This window comes from Melopsittacus undulatus, chromosome 4 (genome assembly GCF_012275295.1).
Source record: "Melopsittacus undulatus isolate bMelUnd1 chromosome 4, bMelUnd1.mat.Z, whole genome shotgun sequence".
In the NCBI taxonomy this organism is placed as follows: Eukaryota; Metazoa; Chordata; class Aves; order Psittaciformes; family Psittaculidae; genus Melopsittacus; species Melopsittacus undulatus.
In genome coordinates this window covers 108,733,679-108,754,660 of record NC_047530.1, presented here as the reverse complement: position 1 = coordinate 108,754,660, position 20,982 = coordinate 108,733,679, and the positions used below count along the sequence as shown (strand labels likewise).

Here is a 20,982-nt window from a genome sequence, read left to right as displayed (position 1 = left end):
GGTATGAGCATCTGTGACACAGGAATGAGAGCTGATGTGTCCTTTACTAAAATGATGGAATTAAAGGTTATTTTGGACAAGTCTGTATAAAGCAAAGGGAGCAGGAAAATCCCAGCCCCTTACAACAAACCTCTGCCATCTCCTAATGCACACAAGGAGGGAAGTGGAACCTCTCTGAGCACAGCTCTGTCCTTGCGCATCCTTGTGCTCTCGATGTGGCCCTGAACCATTGCCCACCCCTCACTGTGGATCCCTGGCACAGCTACATAGGAGGTTTTGGTGTTAATCTCTGCCAAATAGGAACCACAGACGAGGTGGCTCAAATTAGGTTGTAAAGCAGCATCCTCCCAGGGCCCAGCACTCCAGGCAGGTAACGTGCTGCCTTCACTGAAACAAGTAGGTGGGTTCCCGACTTCCCCAAAACCAATGGCCAAGCCTATCAAACACAAGAGATGAGCTCCATCAGTGCATGGGACAGCAGCTGAACCCTTTTGTGAGCCAAATAACAAACTCACTTGCCACCCTTATGTGGCCTCAGCACAAAACCAAGCCCTTCTGGCCTTTCTGTTCCCTGGCAGTGTTCAAGGCCAGGTTGGAGCAAGCTGCTCTAGTGGAAGGTGTCCCTGCCCATGGCAGGAGTTGGAACTGGATGAGCTTTAAAGCCCCTTCCAACCCAACCCATTCCATGAAACTATAACATAGATATATGGATGATGTGGGAATTAGACAAGGATGACTCAAAATGGAGCTGCTGTTGGACAGCTTCCCTGTGGCTTTTGCAGAGCACAGGATCCTTTTAGCTCTCCCCATCAGACAGACTTCGCCCTGTGCATGGGACAAAGCTTCCCCCCATGGGATGGAGAGGATCCCCTCTCCCTGCCCAGCCAGCCCCTGGCTCTGTGGAACCCAGAGTGCAGGATTTGGTTACATGACTATAAATGGTGAATTGCATGGGTCAGGAAGGGTTATTTATTTATTCCTTCATTCCTCAGTGCATGCAAAGCCAAACTGTGCCTGTCTCTTGGGACCGCATGTGAGAGTTAAGGGCTATGGACTGGTCACTAGGGTGAAGTCCCCAGGTACTGCCAAGCAGGCTGTTCTATTGGGCAGATAAACCCTCCTGAAGCTACAAATCACAGAATCCTGGCTTTCAAAAGGAAAGCTGCTATTCCCACCCAGTAAACCCATGAAGTATTTCATTGCTTTCACTCTGGTCCAGGTTCATCAGTTGTCCATATACTGAAGGTTCAGTTCCAGTTCAAGGACAGAAGCCCCCAAACCCTCACACTGCTTCCCAGACCACAACAGGTCAAATCTTGCCTGCTGCTGGCTGCAGCCAAGGTTACCTTGAGCAGGTGGGGAGTGAAGAGTCAGGCCCAGTGTATGTAATGGTACCTACAGCCTGGAAAGAAGGGGAGGCATTTTCTGGTTTCTTTGAATAGATGAACCCAGCAGGAAGAAATTCCAGTTCTTTCCTTCTGGTTGAAAACAGATCCATAAAATCTTGCTAAGTCCATTGGCTAATGCAAGCGCTGGGAGGCAGCTTGAACACACTTCCCAAGGGCAGGGTATGCTACGATCATAACAGTTAAAAGTCACTGGGGTCTAAGTTTAGAAATGAAAACTACACACACATTCCCTGCTCCTAAACTTCACCAGGGACCCACCTGCTGCTCCTGACCTCCCTCTGCTAATGCAGGGAATTCGATTTTGGAAACATTCCCAAGGAGAACAGAAATAACTGTAAGTCAATGATCAGGTTTTAAGTACAATGTGTCAATGCTGGTGCAGCGGAGTGTCCTGGTGTGATAAACCTGCGGATCATGGGAATTCCTACACGTGGGAGTTGAGAACTGTAGAATCGTGGAATGGTTTGTGTTGGAAGGGACCTTAAAGCTCCTCCAGCTCCAACCCCTGCCACGGGCAGGGACCCCTTCCACTGGAGCAGCTGCTCCAAGCCCCTGTGTCCAACCTGGCTTTGAACACTGCCAGGGATGGGGCAGCCACAGCTTCTCTGGGCACCCTGTGCCAGCGCCTCAGCACCCTCACAGGGAACAGCTTCTTCCTTATATCCAGTCTAAACCTCTACTGTTTAAGTTTGAACCCATTACCCCTTGTCCTGTCACTACAGTCCCTAATGAAGAGTCCATCCCCAGCATCCCTGTAGGCCCCCTTCAGATACTGGAAGCTGCTCTGAGGTCTCCACGCAGCCTTCTCTTCTCCAGGCTGAACAGCCCCAACTTTCTCAGCCTGTCTTCATACAGGAGGTGCTCCAGCCCCTGATCATCCTTGTGGCCCCCTCTGGACTTGCTCCAACAGCTCCATGTCCTTCTTATGTTGAGACTGGGATTTCTTCCTGTCCAGTAGGTCAATGACCTTCAACAACTATCAGGTCTATTCGTGGTTTACAAAGAAAGAAAGAGAAGCTGAATATCCTTTTCCTACTATGCAGGGCACCATATATGCAAAAATTATATATACCTATAAAAAGTATATACAGAAAACCATATTCAGACATCAAAACCAGCACCTGAATTTCTATAATGGTTTTTGTTCAGCTGCTTTAAGGAGCTTGGGGTTTTTAAGGAATCTCGGCTCTTGCACTGTAGGGAAATGGGACTGTGGGGACAGAGGGATGGGGAGCTGGGAGCTGGGTCAGGCAGAGGAACTCACTGTCTTTGATGCCATCTACTGGAAAGGTGGCTCCACGACCTGGGACCTGCTGCTCTTCTGGAGACCACTGAATTATGGCCTTCTCCAATGAGCAGCTGGATGCTGTAACCAGGCTTAGAAAGTACATCCTGCAAAGTGATGCTCTGCAGGATCCATAGATGCTGTGGGACTTCCAACAGTGCAGTAAGGTTTTCAGAAACATGGTGTGCTGTGAGCCCATTAAAACCAGGCAGGAAGGCAGAGCCCAAGGAATGAGAACTGCCATGGGAAAGAAGGGGAAGGAAGAGAAACCCCTGGCTGCAAGGTTCAATCTAGGGGAGATTATAGCCTTTCTAGAAGGGGAGAGGAGGGATATAACAGCCAGTAAAGGGAGGAAGGGCTTCCTTCACTTCCAGCTACAGCCCAGTACGGATGTAAGTCTCTGCAATCAAAGCTGGGCTGGTGCCCATGAATGAAGGAGAAACAAGATTTGGATGGTATGTCTGAAATCCCTGGCATTTTCCCACAAGGACGGACCAAACTTGATCCAGTCACTCCACAGCACCAAGTTTTCCTCCTCCCTCCCTCCCCATGTGCTTCCCAATGCACCAGACAAGGCTCATGACAGGAAGAGCCAGGCTTATTTCACATTGCAGTTTCACTGATGCTGACACTGCTGTCAGACACCACACTCTGCAACGCTGGCACTGCCTGCAGTACCCAAACTACTGGAGGATGCTCTATGCAAACACTCTGCAAGACAAAGAAACAAACCCTGGGGTGCCTTTTGGAGCTGTTGCTATTTTAGGAAGGTGTAAATACCACATTTATCTCTTTATTCAGTGTTTCTTTATGCCTTCAAGAACACCAGCAGATAAGACCCAGACTAGTCCAAGGGTGTTTTTTTCCTGTCCCAGTAATTACAAGCTGAAGATGGGAAATCCATGCCAAGTGTCCCAACTCTATGGCATGTGCTGGCTCTGGATGTGGAGCCAGCACTGCCTTGGAAAGCAGGCACAGCAATCTCAGTATAAAGGACACTGCTCTCACATTGTCTTCTGAAAGCAGCTTGACAACATAGTGACAGCCCCATGGCTCTCTGGAGACAGTGGAATGCCGTGTCCATAAGAGTCTGGCTACCCGGCCCTCACATTGTGCTGTGCCTTTGGGAAGGTTCTCTTTCCTCTTGCTGTGTAAAAGATCCAGCAAATAGGCTTTGCTCCCTCCAGCTTTCCATTGACATCTGCCACGGAGATCTGGATCCATGCAACAAATGGGATTGACTGAACTCCATCACACTGTCAAGGATTTCCATAGACATACATCCTATACCTTTGCATTACAGAGATCTGGCCAAATTCCCACAGAGTAATTGCTATAGAAAACTGTTGTTCTATTGACTAGTCCATCTTCTAGGAGGTTCCTATAAAGGAACAGCTCCTGGATTTACTGGCAATCAGGCACTTCCCAGATGATAACCACTTGGGATCCAGTTAGGTTGCTAGCCAGTCGAGACAGCGCTGAATACAGAGGCAGGTTGGGCTTTACTCAGCCTCACACTGTACCACAGCCCTCACATTCCATACAGGAACACTAAAGCAAGACAACACTTGTGGTTGCTTCTTGTTTGTTGTTACCTCCTGTCACTTGAGTGCCTGGTCCCATCAAAGCCACCTCACAGGCTGCCTGGAGAAGAAGAGGAACAGCCAGTACTGGAGTTAGGGAGCACTGGAAAGGTCAGGCAGAAATGGGAAGGATGCTGCCAATTACTCTTGTATGTCAGTTGTTCCTTGTCTTCACTGCTTACAGTGCCCTTGCAGAGGGATACGAGATGGGGTTTCCCTCCAGCCACTCTTGCAGGACTCTGGACTTTTCCATTCAGAAACCATTCCTGGATACAAACCCATCTGGCTGTGGGTGTGCTGGGAGCACAAAGGGCCCCTGGAGCACAGGCTGGGCTGGTCCAGCTCTCCGCTTCCAGATTCCTTTCCACCTACAGAGCCCACTTATGGTTTGGGCTGCTTTTCCCCCAACCCTCTCCCTACACCCTTCCCTTAGCACAGCCTCATTCCTCAAATGAATGAGGAATTCATGGCAATGAGGTTTGCAACACAGCCTCAGTCACCTGACAACGTCAGGAGGGACAAAACAACCCATCACTGGTGCAATGGGGTTTACAGCATCCTGATCAGAAAAGCCTGGATTTTCCTGGAGAGGGATGTCCCCACAGCATCCAAAGGGAATGGGAATGGCTCAGTTACCAGCAGCAATGAGGTCCCTACTCAGTAACTTGGAGGGAAGAAGATGAGCAGAAGTGCACACATGGGGCACGATGCCAGTGTTAGAGAAGGTATTGGAGGAAGTTTTCCATTGCCCTGGTTTGCCCAGAGCCACCCAGAGATGATTTGTGCCCCCCAGAACATGTCACCCTTCATGACAGCAGTGACCCACTGGGACCTGAGCTGCAGGAATGGGAAGCTGCAAAGCTGTTTACCCATTCCCATCAGATCCAGGAAGCTCTGTGTGGATGAAACGAGGCTCTGCATTATTATTCAGCGTGGGTAAGCCCTAAACATTTATATGGCAAACTCCACTGCTTCCTCTTAATTGTGTTTTGCCTTTGGTAACAGGCTGTGCTTTGGCAGGGACAGAGCCCTTGAGAATGGCCACATTAGTGCACAAGGGTGTGGGAGGAGGGTGTCAAAAGAATTCTGAGCTAAAGAATGCATGATGCAGAGCATCCAAGGCACCGATGGAAGGCAAAGAGGTTACTCCATCCCTCCTCTGTGACCATCCTATTCAACATCTCCATACTGTCCTTCCCAAAACCTTCCAAGAGCCTCACTGAGCAACTTCTGGCATGAAAGTGAAGTAATAACTTCAGCTATGAGATTAAAATGGTACCAGTTAAAAGGCATCATGATCCTGAGAGATACTGAGTGATCCAAGTACCTGAAGGGGGTCTATATGGATGCTGGGGAGGGACTATTCATTAGGGACTGTAGTGATAGGACAAGGGGTAATGGGTTCAAACTTAAACAGCAGAGGTTTAGATTGGATCTAAGGAAGAAATTCTTTACTGTGAGGGTGCTGAGGCACTGGAATGGGTTGCCCAGGGAGGTTGTGAATGCTCCATCCCTGGCAGTGTTCAAGGCCAGGTTGGACAGAGCCTTGAGTGCCATGGTTTAGTGTGAGGTGTCCCTGCCCATGGCAGGGGGGTTGGAACTGGATGATCTTAAGGTCCTTTCCAACCCTAACTGTTCTATGATTCTATGAAAACACCCTCCCAAGGGACAGCACATGAATCATGTCACAGTGGTTTTTGTAGCTGAAAGCAATCCCAGGTCAGGAATTCCAGAAAGCCTCTGCCTCTTACAACTGGCATGTGCAACAGGTTAAAAGTAATAGAAAATACAGAAAGAAAGCCACATGTGGGAGTTGCAAAACCTTTTCAACTCTTCAGCAGTGATGGGAAAGGCTCCCAATAGCTTCAGATGGAGGACCAGACCTGCATGAGGAGGCTGCCATGAGCAGATGGCACGGTCCCCCAACCATGGGCACCCCACAGCTGGTGCACAGCTGGAAGTACAAGCCAGAAGCCACTCCTAACCCTGCCTCCTGCTCCCAGATACCCACTTGTCTAAGTTCTGCCAAGGCTGCAGCAGGACCAGTGAGATACAAAGACCTTAGGAACGGGGTTGGAAGCTTTAAGGTCCCTTCCAACCCAAACCATTCCAGGATTCTGTGATTCTAACATGCATCACCCACTGAGGTGAGGGGCAGGCAGGGATGGCAGCAATGGAGATGGGAACATGGAACTGTACTGATACTGCTTCAGCAACAAAACACCCCAAAAACCCCATTCAAACCCCTCTTCCCCTCCTGCCTCCTCCATTACCCAACCCATCTGGAGCTTGTGGCCTTCCATGGGGAACTGCAGTGGTACCGGTGACAACACACCCCTCCAGCATGTTTCTATAGGAAGATGCAGCACGCGAGAGCTGCGGCACCAGTTCAGACAGGCAGCCCTGGTGTACTGGTGTGTGCTGCTTTCAACAGTGGCCAGTTTCTGACAGTGGTTTAGGAAAATATAGGAGGTTTTATATTATTAGAATCTGTGCCCGGAAGGAAAATTGCCCTTTGAATTATATTTGTGAGAACCTGGCTTGTGTCTTGAAGCACAAAGACTTCACAGTGCTCCTGAAGCCCTTGGACTCAAACCCTGACTTAGAAGGAGTCAAAGGGAATTTTCCTCTCTTCTTTGGGCCATTATTTTCCCCTTTCATGGTTTGTTGTCTGGGGATTCATGTGCGCTTATAACAACTCCAAAATCCCTCAGTGCTTTAATGCTGAATGGGAAACCAAGGCTATGTGTTTCAGCTCCTGCAAGGCATGCTGGAGTGGAAAAGACACCTACTTTTGTGGTAAGGAAAGAGTAAATACTCAGGCAAAAGGCAGCACAAGCTCATAAACCCACAGATGCAGACAGGCCCAGCAATTACCAACGTGCTACAAAGACAGACCAGCAACAGTTACTAAACCCTGTCCAGGCATTTTCCTGTAATAGTAAATGATGATCTCAAAACTGCTTCCAAGCCCAATGCTCTGCTCCACTGCTTGCCTTCACCATAGAATCCTGGAATGGTTTGGGTTGGAAGGGACCTTAAAGCTCCTCCAGTTCCAACCCCTGCCACAGGCAGGGACACCTTCCACTGGAGCAGCTGCTCCAAGCCCCTGTGTCCAACCTGGCCTTGAACACTGCCAGGGATGGGGCAGCCACAGCTTCTCTGGGCACCCTGTGCCAGCGCCTCAGCACCCTCACAGGGAACAGCTTCTGCCTAAGAGCTCAACTCCACCTGAATGAGTTGGTTTTCCTCTTACCAGCTCAGCCATGGGGCATTGCTCAGGGAAGATCCCTCATGTGGAACACATTGTGTTAAGTTTAGAAATACAGGACCAGATCCTCACCTGCTATAAAGAGCTCCATTTCCAGGCACCTGCTGGTGCTGTGGCCCACTGAGTGCCTGGAAATAGCTTAGCAAGTGTAAAAGGAATAAAAATGGTTTTTCCATCCATCTGGAACACATTGAATCCATCAGGGGAAGGAGAGGCATTTGTGAGAGTGAACTCTTCATTTATCAGTGTGCGACCTATTGAGAAGACTTGAATGGAGCTGGGATCATTATAACCAAGATCTGTCTCTCGGAATGGGAATGTAACGACAATCCTAATTTTACCAAAAGCCCTGAAATTTACTGTCTATTTATTTAACACCCCAGACCCTTTCCTGCGGCAGAGCATCAGCCAGATTTATGGAGGTGCAGCTGAGAAACCTAAATACTTGGGAGTTCATCTTGGCTGCTCTGGTTATTTTCACTGTCACCGCTCGGAGGCCGTGGGAACAGGGAATGCAGACGGGAACACAGGGAAGCACAGGCCAAAACCCAGCCAGAGTCACTTGGAGCACTCCTCTTCCACTTGCTTTGCAGGCAAGCTGTACACAGCCTTGTAGGCAGCTTTAGCTGTTAGTGCTGTTGGGAACACATTCTCCCTCGGCCCAGCCATGCTGTCCCCATGATTCCCATGTATTTCTCAGGGCACTGTGATTTTCCAAGCACCTGCATGGGACCAGCTAGGAGCCCATCTGCAGCAGAGCTGTACACACACAGATGTCCCCACTATGGCCACGAGTGGCATTTCCAACACATGTCTACATGGAATGCTCACGTACTTTCAAACTGTGTGAGCAATTGACCCTGTGGCCAGTGTTAGTTTTAACCTCTGCTCTTGCCCTGCCAGTACAGTTAAGGCAGGATCTCAAAGCTCTGCTCCATAAATAAATGCATTCATGTCTGGGTTGAACTGCTAGAAAGACATGGTAGAAAAATCCACACGGAAATCAGTGACTGCCAAGGGGAAAAGAGTTGCTCTGTAGGTCCCCCATATACAAGGCTGTGTCTGCTCTGAGTGATGGGGAGATGAGGATTTGGTGTGGGGAAGGTGATGTGAAGGTTTCATTACGGACATTCATTCACTAAGAAATGCACAATATGGTTGAATTCATGCTGTAACAGTCTTTTATCATGTATTGGTTTATCTGAATGTAATCTGACAACCTGTGCTATGGGCAGCAGCGCTGGTCATCACTGTGTGTCTGCCAGCACCTCTGACCACCACCTCACAGCCCCTGAGCCCTCTTCCCAAGCCCTCTGCACCCATCTCCAACTGTGTGGGAAGCTACAGGAATGCTATCCGGGGATGTGTTTTTAAAGACCCAGCTTTAAAAGCTTATATGTGCATAGAAATAGAGCTTTGTACAAAACTACTGCATCACGAAGGTCAGGGAGTGCTGAGAGCACAGCAATAGTGATGCCAAAAACTGCAGGAAGGGACGTTTCAAAGCACAAGTCCATTTGCTTTGGTAAAAGCCCACTCCCCACCTCTCCACATAGTTTAAACATGACAAGGAATTGGAGTGTTTGCTACAACATCTCAAGCAGCAAGGCAAAATAAAGAGCTCTGTCTGCAAGAATAAAAGCCAGCTCTTCAAGCGTGTGCTTCGTTTCAGTTCTGTCAGCTCCATTAACACCCCGTGAAACAACGGGTCTGTAATGGAGCAGCTGATGTACAGCAGGACTGGCATTCCCTGCTGGCATACATGGGATTTATTCCAGCTGCTGAGGTTTAGGTCCCTGCCTTTCACATGGTTACTTCATAGAATTGACTGGGTTGGAAAAGACCTTTAATAGGTTGTACTTAATAAGAAGTATCAGGGATCAAAAGCTAAGGACTTTCACAGCATAGCTGCAAATAGAGATCCATCTCAATCAGAAAGGCTGCAAGAGTGAACATTAAAATGGCTAAAACATGGAGAAGCTCTCCAAGCCCCTCTCTGGGCCATACACTTAACCCTGGTATGGGAAATCAATCCCCAACCTGCCTGGGCTATCGTCTGCTTCCATGGGCACAGTTGATGCCAATGAAACACTTCCACAGCCACAGCCTGGTCATTTCCCAGCAGCCAACCACACAGATCCTCATGCTTAGTCAGGCAAACCCTCCCCAAAGGCTGAAGAAGTGAAAAGCAGCTCGGCTGTGCCTGTGCTGTGGCAGATGTCTACAAACCAGGCTGTCTGCAGGAAGAGTTTCAGTGCTGTGATGAAAACCCAAGAAGGGCTGGGATGCCTCAATACCTCCCTCGGTCTCTAACCAAATCAATTGGTTCCAAATTAGGTTGGACATTGATATGGTAAAACCTTCCCCCTCTTCTCATCATGTTCAAAAAAGCCCAGCAGGATGCATGAAATCAGCTCTTGCCATGGTGTTTACACAGCGACAGCAGCTTTCTCAGCTTCACTAGGGACTCAGAAACCAAACACTGCCCACGGTTGTGCTTTAGGCATCTTTGCTGTTATAAATATGTAATGAGAATTTAAAAGGCAGAAGGGAGACAGACAACAGAGACACCCACATAAATACCACACAGAGCTCTCGCCATCTGAAGAGAGCTACAGGTTCCAGTGTGCGCTCATCAACACACCAAGGTAAAGGTGTCCTCATTAGAGCATGAGCATAGGAGTTGCCTGGCAGCATCCAGAGGGAAAAAAGACATCAAGTTTCAGAGGAAAAATGCCTACTGTGTTTTTCAGACCATCACTTTTAAAGGACAAGAAGCTCAGCACAGAAACATGAGGAACTGACTTCAAGGAGGCTGGATTTAGACCAGCAGCAGCAAGGTCATCCATGCTATTTGAGCACAGATTTGGATCAAACCCCTGAAGGTTAGTCTGAGCAAAGCAGCTTTCTAGTATCAGAGAGCTGAAACCAAGGGAGGTCACTCGGTACCTGGCACTTTGGATGCTTCCATGGCCACCATGAGCAGCATCCATGCACTTGCAAGTCTAAATCACACAGACTCAAACCACAACTGTAACTAACATCATCAGACATCAATGGGCTGATGAGTAAGAAACCTGGAGAGGGGCTTGGGACAAGGGCCTGTAGGGACAGGCCAAGGGGAATGGCTTGAACCTGCCAGAACAGGGGAGACTGAGCTAAGCTCTTAGGCAGAAGCTGTTCCCTGTGAGGGTGCTGAGGCGCTGGCACAGGGTGCCCAGAGAAGCTGTGGCTGCCCCATCCCTGGCAGTGCTCAAGGCCAGGTTGGACACAGGGGCTTGGAGCAGCTGCTCCAGTGGAAGGGGTCCCTGCCCGTGGCAGGGGTTGGAGCTGGAGGAGCTTTAAGGTCCCTTCCAACACAAACCAGGCTGGGATTCTGTGATTCACTAATCCTTCCCCATCCCTCCTTCCCCTGACTCACAGCCACAGCAAATGTGCCTCCTGCTTACCCATTGACAACACATTTAGCACTCCTGCATGGAAAGCAACAAATCTGGAAGCTTTTCCAGCTTCCCCTCCAGATGATGTCACCTGGGTGGGCGCCAGGCTGGCTTACGAGTGAAAATCCTTCACTTCAGGGTCAGACATGGCTCTGGTTTTAGGCCTGATTTCAGAGCCATGCAGCCAAGGGCTGAGCTGAACGCTTTGTGTTATCCCACTGCAAACAGCTGCTGGGGTCTGTAACAGAGCCTGGCTCTGTGGCAAGGGAAGGGGCTCTGCAGCACAAAGTCCCTCTGGAAGCAGGAAGGCAGCTGCCCTGCTTAGCACAGTGCTTGGCTGCTCACACCAAGATGAAAACCACTTCAAGCTCTCACCTCCACAAAGTGCAACTGGAAAGCCAGAGGCAGGGGCTGAATGGGATCAGGCGGTGTGGAGCACAGCTGCCTGCATCCAGCCCTCTGGAATTCCACACGGTGAGAAACACATCCCCTCCAGTGCAAAATGGGAACCAGCAGCAGCCCAGGGGATGGGGAATAAGGGCCCTGTGGCTGCAGTGTGCCAAGTGCAGAAGTCTGTGCAGCTCACAGCCTGGGAGTGAACACACACTGACTACGATAATCCCATCACCTGGATGTGCCTCCCCATCTCAGCAACGTCTATCTCCAGCACTAAAGCCTGAATACTCATAGAACCATGGAATTGGTTGGGTTGGAAGGGACCTTTAAAGCCCATCCAGCTCCAACCCCTGCCACAGGCAGGGACCCCTTCCACTGGAGCAGCTGCTCCAAGCCCCTGTGTCCAGCCTGGCCTTGAACACTGCCAGGGATGGGGCAGCCACAGCTTCTCTGGGCACCCTGTGCCAGCGCCTCAGCACCCTCACAGGGAACAGCTTCTGCCTTAGATCTAACCTGAACTTCCCCTATTTCAGTTCGAACCCATCACCCCTTGTCCTATCACTACAGTCCCTAATGAAGAGTCCCTCCCCAGCATCCCTGTAGCTCCCTTCAGATACTGGAAGCTGCTCTGAGGTCTCCCTGCAGCCTTCTCTTCTCCAGGCTGAACAGCCCCAACTTTCTCAGCCTGTCTCCACACCGGAGGTGCTCTCAGTTGTTTTGTGCATGCAGGGTGCCAGCACACGGTACTGCTCCAGCACTGTGGCTCCTGAGCTTGTTTACAGTGTGAGCAGGAGCCCAAGCCAGGAGATTAAATTCCAGATACGGAACCATTTGCTCCAAGGGAGTTACATCAGCAGCTCTCTTGGCTGGCCTCCCTCTTGTTTGTGTCTCTCTGCCTTTGAAAACAACTCTCTGCTTTCCTTTTATCAACCACAGCGGTCACCCCTTTTGCCACGCTCCTCGTGATGCTCAGTGAGGGGACCCCATGAACCACATAAGCTGGGATGACATTTAACTGCAGGAAGAAACCATGTGGAGAAGAGGAACCTGCCTTGTAAAAAGAAGGAAATCTCTACTGAAGCCACAACCAAGCAGCTGTCCCAGCTGTGCCATTGCTGCAGCACATTCCAACATGCTCATGAGCAGTTCTAGGGACATAAAGCAGTTAGTGATGGGGATGGTATTCATCAGGGCTGTCAAATGTTGAACAAGTTCATACAGCTCAGCCTTCTGCAAGCGACAAGTGTTGAGAAACACTGCTGCACATCCAGGCCAGCTCCAAGGCTGCTTCCCTGTGGAACCTTCCTATTGCAGCCTGATGCTGGTGCTGAGAAAAGGCACCTATATTTCCCCTTTCACTCCACTCTTCTCCCTCTCTGCTGTGCTCTGGTGATCCCCCCCTTGCATCCTGCATCTGGCTCTGGGGCAACAACACAAGAGGGATGTGGAGCACCTCCATGGCCTCCTCTGGACTTGCTCTGACAGCTCCATGTCCCACCTCAGCTCATGAATTATGTATCTGCAGAGAAGAAACACAAATGCTACTGCCAAGGGCTCTGGTGTCACTCACACAGACGTATGCGTTGGGTGGAGGATGGCTGCAAACCCAGGCTGAAAGAGCAAGGAGCATGTACTACCAAGACATTGAGACACCAGGGCAAAGGAGCGTGAAAGCAAAATGGCCATTACACCTTTGGATGCTTCCCAGAGAGGGTCTGGAAGTGGTTTAGTCCCATACACCAAGCTCACCTGAGCTATGTGCCCTCTCAGGCCCTCTTGCTTCTGGTGTCTTGATCCTGGTATCACCTCCTCCTCTTTCAGCCCTTTACTGATCAACTTCAGAAGAGGAGAAATGGAAACGTTTCAGACTGTGCTACTGCAGGAGTATCCTGGGTTCAGCTCAATGTGTTGTGTGGATGTGAAACAAGAGGCAAAGCAAAACTGCAGCACAGGCTGATGTGGTCACTACCATCTTGATCTGCAAGACGCAAATTGCTTCCTTGTGTAAGGGTTTGAGATGTGACAATTGATTAGAGTAGGTCTGCTAAGGAAGTCAGGTGTTAAGACAGGCAGAGCAGCACTGTTGAGACTGCTGAGTAATATTGCTTTTCCTTACTGACCTGCTCCATTCCCCCCTTATTTATCCTTGTCCCTACTCTCCTCACAGACAGATCCCTCTTCTCATATTCAGACTAATGTGTTCAGAACAGCACGAGCATACACACAGCACTGAGCATGACTATGCCCTGAGCACACTCTGCCTCCTCGAGGTTTTTTATGGTACCAATAAACGCCAAGAAAAAATACCAAATACTAATAAAAACCCCACAACCAAAATTCCCATTTCTCTTTTAGACTGAAGATAATAATTTACACATTAGCTACAACACTGTAGAACTCTCTATTCCCCCAAACACTCCTTTCAGGTGTGTTTTAGCTCAGGTATAACCTGCATTTAAGAGTAGAGTAGAATAGGATGGAATAGGCGAGAGTAGAGTAGAATATACCAGAACAGAATGTAACAAAATAGAATAGAACAGAACCAAACAGAATAGCTCAGCTGAAAGGAACCTACACTGATCATTCAGTCCAACAATAGCTGCAGTTCAACAATAACACATTGCAATTAGTTATTTTGCATTGCAATTGGCTATACCCTATGCTGAAAAGTGGGTGGTGGGACTGTAACACCATACTACAGCATCAAGAACTCATACCTTACCTACACCTTCTCATAGGCCACTCATTCCTAAAGCATGAGATACTAGAAGCATGATTTCTGTGTCTGGACACTTGAATGCACTGGGAAAAGTTAAGGCTGTCATCAGATGAGGGTGTGTGCTGAGGGACTGCAGCAGTTACTCTCAACTTCCTCTTCAGAGCTGACTCAGAGATTATGGTAACCAAACCATAGTCCAGAAACTGATAAACACACGTGAAGATCCTCGTGTGGACAGAGCAAACTGTGATGTGAGTGTGCAATAAATGGTGGCTAAGACTACACCTGAGGATTGACTGCAATCAGCTATCATGCCAAGATGAAAACCAACCCGCTGGCACTAGGCTTGAATAAACATTGCTTAAGAGGTTAACAGGAATTACAATACAACTTTTTATGGTGCAAATACTGGTTGGAAGCCTTTCCATTTCAGACTTGAAACAGGCTTCATTATCAGCACTGTGAGGCCATCAAAATGCCTCTGGTTCTCTTTCAGCACACAGGGAGTGCCTCTGCCTGTTCGTTCCCATTACACACAGCTTGTAGGCTCCATCAAGGAGATGTGAACAAACCAGCAAACTGTGGTGGGCAATGCAGTGAGCAAGAACAGGAGGGTGCAGGGATGCTCCTTCTGAGCAGAGCACTAAGCTGGGACTGTTTCTTTGCAGAAGGTATCATGAGCTTCCATTGACTAACCCAGGGACAGCTGTGACTTATCTATGAGTGGAAATACTTCAAGGATAACTTTGTAAGTTCATTTAGGAGGTTATTACAACAACCCACCCTGGTTGTCTCATCCTTTATCAGTTGGTGATGGCAGACGAAAGGATTTTCCCCCCTGTCACAACTCGACTGTGTCTGGATTTGAATTCTGGCAAGGCAATTCCCTATAAAACTGTGCAAATCCTGTTATGTTTTCTTCGATCAGATAAGAGGAGCAGATCAGAAGCCACTTTAGTAAGAAAGCCAGGATAATTATTCTCCAAGGATAATTATAAAGTGGGGAAACTGAAGAACAGCAACATGAAGTAACTTGACCCAGTTCCCTCAAAGAACAGTGGCAGAGCAGGAGAGAGATGACAGCTCCTATGGGCCTTAATCCTTTTATCCTTCATCCCTGGCACATCCTTTATGTCCCTAAGGAGGCAGCACAGTGATGTGGCAACATCAGCCATGGCCAAGGGGATAAATCTCTAATCAAACAACAAAAACCTCATGTGGGCACAGAGGGGGATGAACCCGTATTGCCAGACTCTGGAACCATTGCAGAACCCATAGGAGAGCAGGGGCAGTGGGTACCACTGCCATGAGCATTCCTGACTCCTGCCACACACCACAGATGGAAAGGTCTTTACTTACATCAAGATCTGTAAATGACAACAAAGAGAAGGGTAAGTAACTCCTTCACCCTGCCAAGAACCACCTGCAACAGGAAGCACTGATGCACCTAAAGCTGTTTCCAACGTTGCAGGGAGACAGTTGGAAGAGCCTCAAAGTCATTTTTCTCTGCTCTAACTTGCACACTACAAAGAGGAAGGAGGATATTCCACAGCATTGCAGAATCAATAGTTAGGGTGGGAAGGACTGGTCTGATGTCAAGGCCGATTAACTGCAAGTGGAATTAGCACATACCCTGTACATGTTCTTCCCTAGATGGGAAAGATGTTGCTGTGAAGGGCCTCCACGCAGGTGTGCACAGAAGCTTTGGAATTAGCATCACATTTCCCAATGCTGAACAACCCAGCACCTTCTCTCGGCACACAGGAGTCTGCAGCAATGACGTGGTTTGTAGCTGGGACAAACCTGCAGACCAGACTGACCCTTTGCATTCAGATTTCATACATCAGAAAGGTCAATCTGCTCTAGTGGAAGGTGTCCCAAGGGGGTGGAACTGGATGAGCTTTAAGGTCCCTTCCAGCCCAAACCAGTGTGGGATTCAGTGTCTTCATGGACTAATCTGTGCTATGTCTCATTTGGCTACTGAGAAAGAGCTCAACAATTAAGTCCTTCTGGAAGATTAAGTGCATTCCAGGAGAAGTAAGTATGGATGCAGGAGTGAAGTTTGTCATACTAAAAGACACCATCTCCACACATTTTATTAAAGATCGAAAGAATCAGGACAAAGGAACTGATTTTCAGGACCTCCATGCAAGGTGATGTAAACCCAAATGTTCCTGCAGCAGCTTAATCCTCACTTTGCATCTCACTCTTGGAGCGGCCAACACAGAAAGTGACCCTGCAGAGGCCAGGAGGGGAGAGCCCATGGAGGGAGGCAGCACGGGGCTATGCCAGCTCCCCATGTACACCCCTTCTGCTTCTCCTCTGGACCTTGACCCACCTGCAAAGCCAACATCCTCTGCCCTGCACTGACAAAACCAGACCTCAAAGATGTTGATGTGAACTACATCAACCCCTGAAATAAGGAGAGTTGCCCCAATGCACACATGTGCACGAGAGGTGACAGCATCTGCCAGTCAGGGACAGCATTTGGGTGAGGCTGGAGGGGTACAACAGGATCCCTTGTACCTACAGAACAACATCCAAAATGCCTTCACTGGGATAACTTGGTCAAACAATGTCATTTTCATATACCCAGTGGTAAATGCACCTGCAGCAATGCCTTGGGATGGTTCCTCTGTTATCTTTTACTTCATTCCCAGTCCAGGTCTGCATCTGTTTTGCTGAAGTGAGGCACCATCACTGTGGTGGGATTGGGAACAAAGCAGAAGCACAGACACAGCTCAACTGGGGTGATCACCCCTGTCCGGAGCCACAGGACTCCAACAACTGAAATCCCACCCCACCAGCACTCAGCAGATACAAGCCCCGAGGTCTGCGTGCTTTACACCTATGCAAAACCAGCTTCAGACACTGGGAGGTCCCGAAGCTGCGGCTAATACCGTGCTAACGGTGCCATCCAGAGGTAATTGGATGTAGCACACAGCTCTCTGACACGATTACCATCCAAGCAAGAGAGGACCTCGGCGTGATGTTATATATCAGAATTTAAACTAAACCAGCCATAAAATAACAACATTTTCTGTTATTTTTAATTTAAGCTGCCCATCAGCTTTCATTCTTTTGTTTCTCTCCCCCCTTTCTCAATATTCACTGTGTATTTGATTTTCCATGAGTGCTCAATCAGTCATTCCAATAAATACATACATCCCTGACCTCTCTTGGCAAACAAGAGCTATTTTATTTTACTCCCAGTTGCTAACAACAGGTCTGGCACCACGTTTTAGAGAGACACCCCTCTGTATACAACAGAACACTATTTCAGGTGACAGCAACCACACATTAAGACAGGAAACACAGCAGCACAAACCAATCTCTTTTCCCCATCTAGAACAGCTGATGATTCCCTTTCAGCTGTGAAACCATGACTCAAACTTGATACAAGATATGTTTTTCCAGCAGATGATTATACATATTTATGTGTATGTGTGTGTATATAGTGCTTGTAGCAGTTGCCTGAACAGTTTGGATGCAGCATCACCTGTGGCATAATGTGATGGGCAAAATAGATCACAGGAGATATTTGTTTAGTACAAAGGTCTAATTTACCTCTATGTGCAGAGATACCTCCTTTGCTGACACCTATATCTGAGTGACATCAAGATGTAGATTCATTAAGTGATCCCATTAGTATCAGAATAGAATCAACTGCTGAATCCTTCTTTTCTCCTTTAGGAAATTAATGACATTACACAGATTATAGACAAATAAATCCAAAAGCACAAACTCTATACTTAATTTTTTAATCTTGTGCATTTTTGGAGCTTTATTCTTGTAGAAAATTGATTTTGAGATGCACTATCTTAGAGATACAGAAAATACAATACACTTGTATCCCTCTATTTTTCCTTCACTTTCCATCACTTACTGATCCATCAGATTTAAGGCACTGGGTATTATTTCATCACCTCACACAAACTAGAAGGAAAACTGAGAAACAGATTGACTTGAAACCTAACACAATAACTTTTCAGATAGCCCACGGCAAGCACCATCCTCATGTGCTGCATCCCTCCCAAAGGGAGGAGCCTTCTCATACAGTCTCAGTATCTGCAAATCTACCAACTGACAGATGGTGCTGCTGAACCTACCCCAAAAAAGGCCTGGTTATGGTTCAGAGGAGATGATGGTTAAAAGGAGATATGGAGTGTTATAGAATCCAGACACTAAACATAGGGACCGATGTTCCATTGTGTTTGGAGAGTCACCTTGAGATGGCCTCAAACCTAACCTGACCTGAGCATGATAGCTTCATTTCCCACCAGTCAACCCTGGACCATGCCCTGTCAGGTCTCCCATCAGCAGCTGCAGGGAGGTAGCTCTTGGGTCAATGAAAGCACAGAATGATGGAGACAACTTCATGGAGAAGGGTTTGAAGGGTCACTTGAAAGAGATGAAGCCTGCACTCTGATTAGATGAGAAGTGGAGAAGCAGCTCGCACGTTTCAGACATCTCAGTGCTGAATACACGTCTGGAGGAGATAACTGACATATGGAGTCCTTCATAAAGCAGTGAGAGATAACCCACAGAGAGCACCGAGTCAACAGTCAAATGTTATGATCTTAACCCTGCTACAAGTTTCAGACACAGCTCATAACAAGGGAACAACACTTTCAGCTGCAGGAAAAGAAATAAGCAAACCCCAAGAAACACTTCAGTTCTGTGCCCTGTGATGGGGAAATCACAGCAGCAATTTAACAGCAAACACTTATTAGGAGCTCAAAGACAACGTGTCTCCATCTTCCTGCCACTTTTGTACACACAGGGTTTCCCTAAATTGTTTTGCAACTGAGAATGCTATAACCCACCCAAGCCTAACTGCTGCCCAAAGAGCTGCTTGTTCAGACATCAGATACAAGTGTACACTGACTGCAAACCTGTGCCACCAACAGGAAGAGCTGTGGGATTTTGTGCACTCACTTTGAACATGCACCACGCTCCGGAGTGGAATTTGTTTTGTCTCAGAAATGAGTGTGTTGTAAGGCAATCAGAGCACAGTGGGATTTGGCTGAACCATTACCTGCAGTTCCATGATTCCCCCATGGAATGTAGGGTGTAGGATGTGCACTGACCTGTACTTCCCTGTCCGTACTTGCACGGCTCTCATCCCGCACTGCTGGGCACCTCCTACATCATTCACAATATCATCTCCAATCATGATGGCCTGTCAAAGCAATGACATACAGAACAAGTGGCATCAAGTGAGGTTTATTTCTGCCATACGTCACCCTCCTCTGACATAACAAACAGCTTGATTTGATGTTTAATACTGCCATCAGACAAATTAAACAAGATAATATTGTCATCGTATTGATTAAAAGTCACCCTACCTTGAATTTAATTCACACTACAGCTCCTCCAGCAATGTACTAGTGCAGCACAGAGCTGTGCCATGTGTAATCAGGAACGTAAATCAAAGTGATCTGGCATGCAGTTCAAAGGGAATGGTGAATTTTGGGAAGTCAGGCCTATGCTGGTCCTAACGACCCACTTATGTTATGCTCCAAGTGGTTTAAATTAAGCTTATCTTTTTAAACAGTTCCTAAAACTGGTATTCTAAAAGCCACTTATAAGCTTCAAATTGTGACCACTGAGATGTGTAAGGTGCTGAGCTTGATCCCAACCCATTCTCAGGTTGATGCAGCAATTTGGGAAACCACTATAAAGTGTCACTTGTTCAGTTCTGCACAATGTAACATGATGACTATAGAACCACAGAATGGTCTGGGCTGGAAGGGACCTTAAAGACCATCCAGTTTCAACCCTGCTGAGAGAGCTGGGCTTGTTTAGCCTGGAGAACACTCTGGGGACACCTTACAGCAGCTCCAGTGCCTAAAGGGGCTGCAGGAAACCTGGAGAGGGGCTTGGGACAAGGGCCTGTAGGGACAGGCCAAGGGGAATGGCTTGAACCTGCCAGAAGAGGGGAGACTGAGCTGAGCTCTTAGGCAGAAGCTGTTCCCTGTGAGGGTGCTGAGGTGCTGGCACAGGGTGCCCAGAGAAGCTGTGGCTGCCCCATCCCTGGCAGTGCTCAAGGCCAGGTTGGACACAGGGGCTTGGAGCAGCTGCTCCAGTGGAAGGGGTCCCTGCCTGTGGCAGGGGTTGGAGCTGGATGAGCTTTAAGGTCCTCTTTTTTATATAGAAGGCAACCATACAAGAACCAGCTCATCTTCTGTGTTTCCTGCACTTCAGTTCCCCCTCTGCAAGCAGTCTGCTGGGCAGGACTAAACCAAACCTACTGAACAAGTGTAAAAACACTTAAGCTCCAGAGCTATTTTTATTAATCATCTAATTACACCCTAATCTTCTCCCCATATTACATGGCATGAAAAGGAAATCTCAGGATATACCTAATGCTGCAGCTGAGCAGAAGATTTTCTGAAAACATTTATAAACCATGAGCTATGAGCAAGTATATCTGGGATAATGACTAATTCCTCTTTTGAGTAACACATCAGGTGCAGTGTGCAAGATTAAATATAGCAGGTACTAGCCCGATCTCTCCCCTATGTAGCTCTGTAATACTGCTCATGTGAGGGATGATGACCGTCCCTCAGGTGACGGGATGTTAACAGGATGCCCTCTCAAGTCAAGGCTCATTTGTCCAGTACCATGCTGAAGTAGTCTACTTTAAAATAGTTTATACAAGCCCATCCTTGTTCCATTCTGTCTAGAAGCATGTCTTGTCAGGCCAGGTTGGATGGGGCTTGGAGCAACCTGCCCTAGTGGAAGGTATCCCTGCTCACAGCAGGGAGTTGAAACTGGGTGAGCTTTAAGGTCCCTTCCAAACCAAATCATTCCAGGATTCTATGATGGGTTAATTTTAAGTAACCAGTAAATAAAGCGTGCATATACAGATGAGGA

General features: G+C 48.0%; 1 protein-coding gene across 1 annotated transcript in view; it reads right to left on the bottom strand.

The window, feature by feature from the left end:
* Positions 1-20,982, bottom strand: part of LHPP (phospholysine phosphohistidine inorganic pyrophosphate phosphatase) — a 71,040-nt gene that overhangs the window by 27,446 nt on the left and 22,612 nt on the right. The window contains exon 6 of the mRNA XM_034062085.1: positions 19,194-19,285. Within this exon, the coding sequence (XP_033917976.1) occupies positions 19,194-19,285 (92 nt within the window). The remainder of the gene's footprint in view (positions 1-19,193; positions 19,286-20,982) is intronic.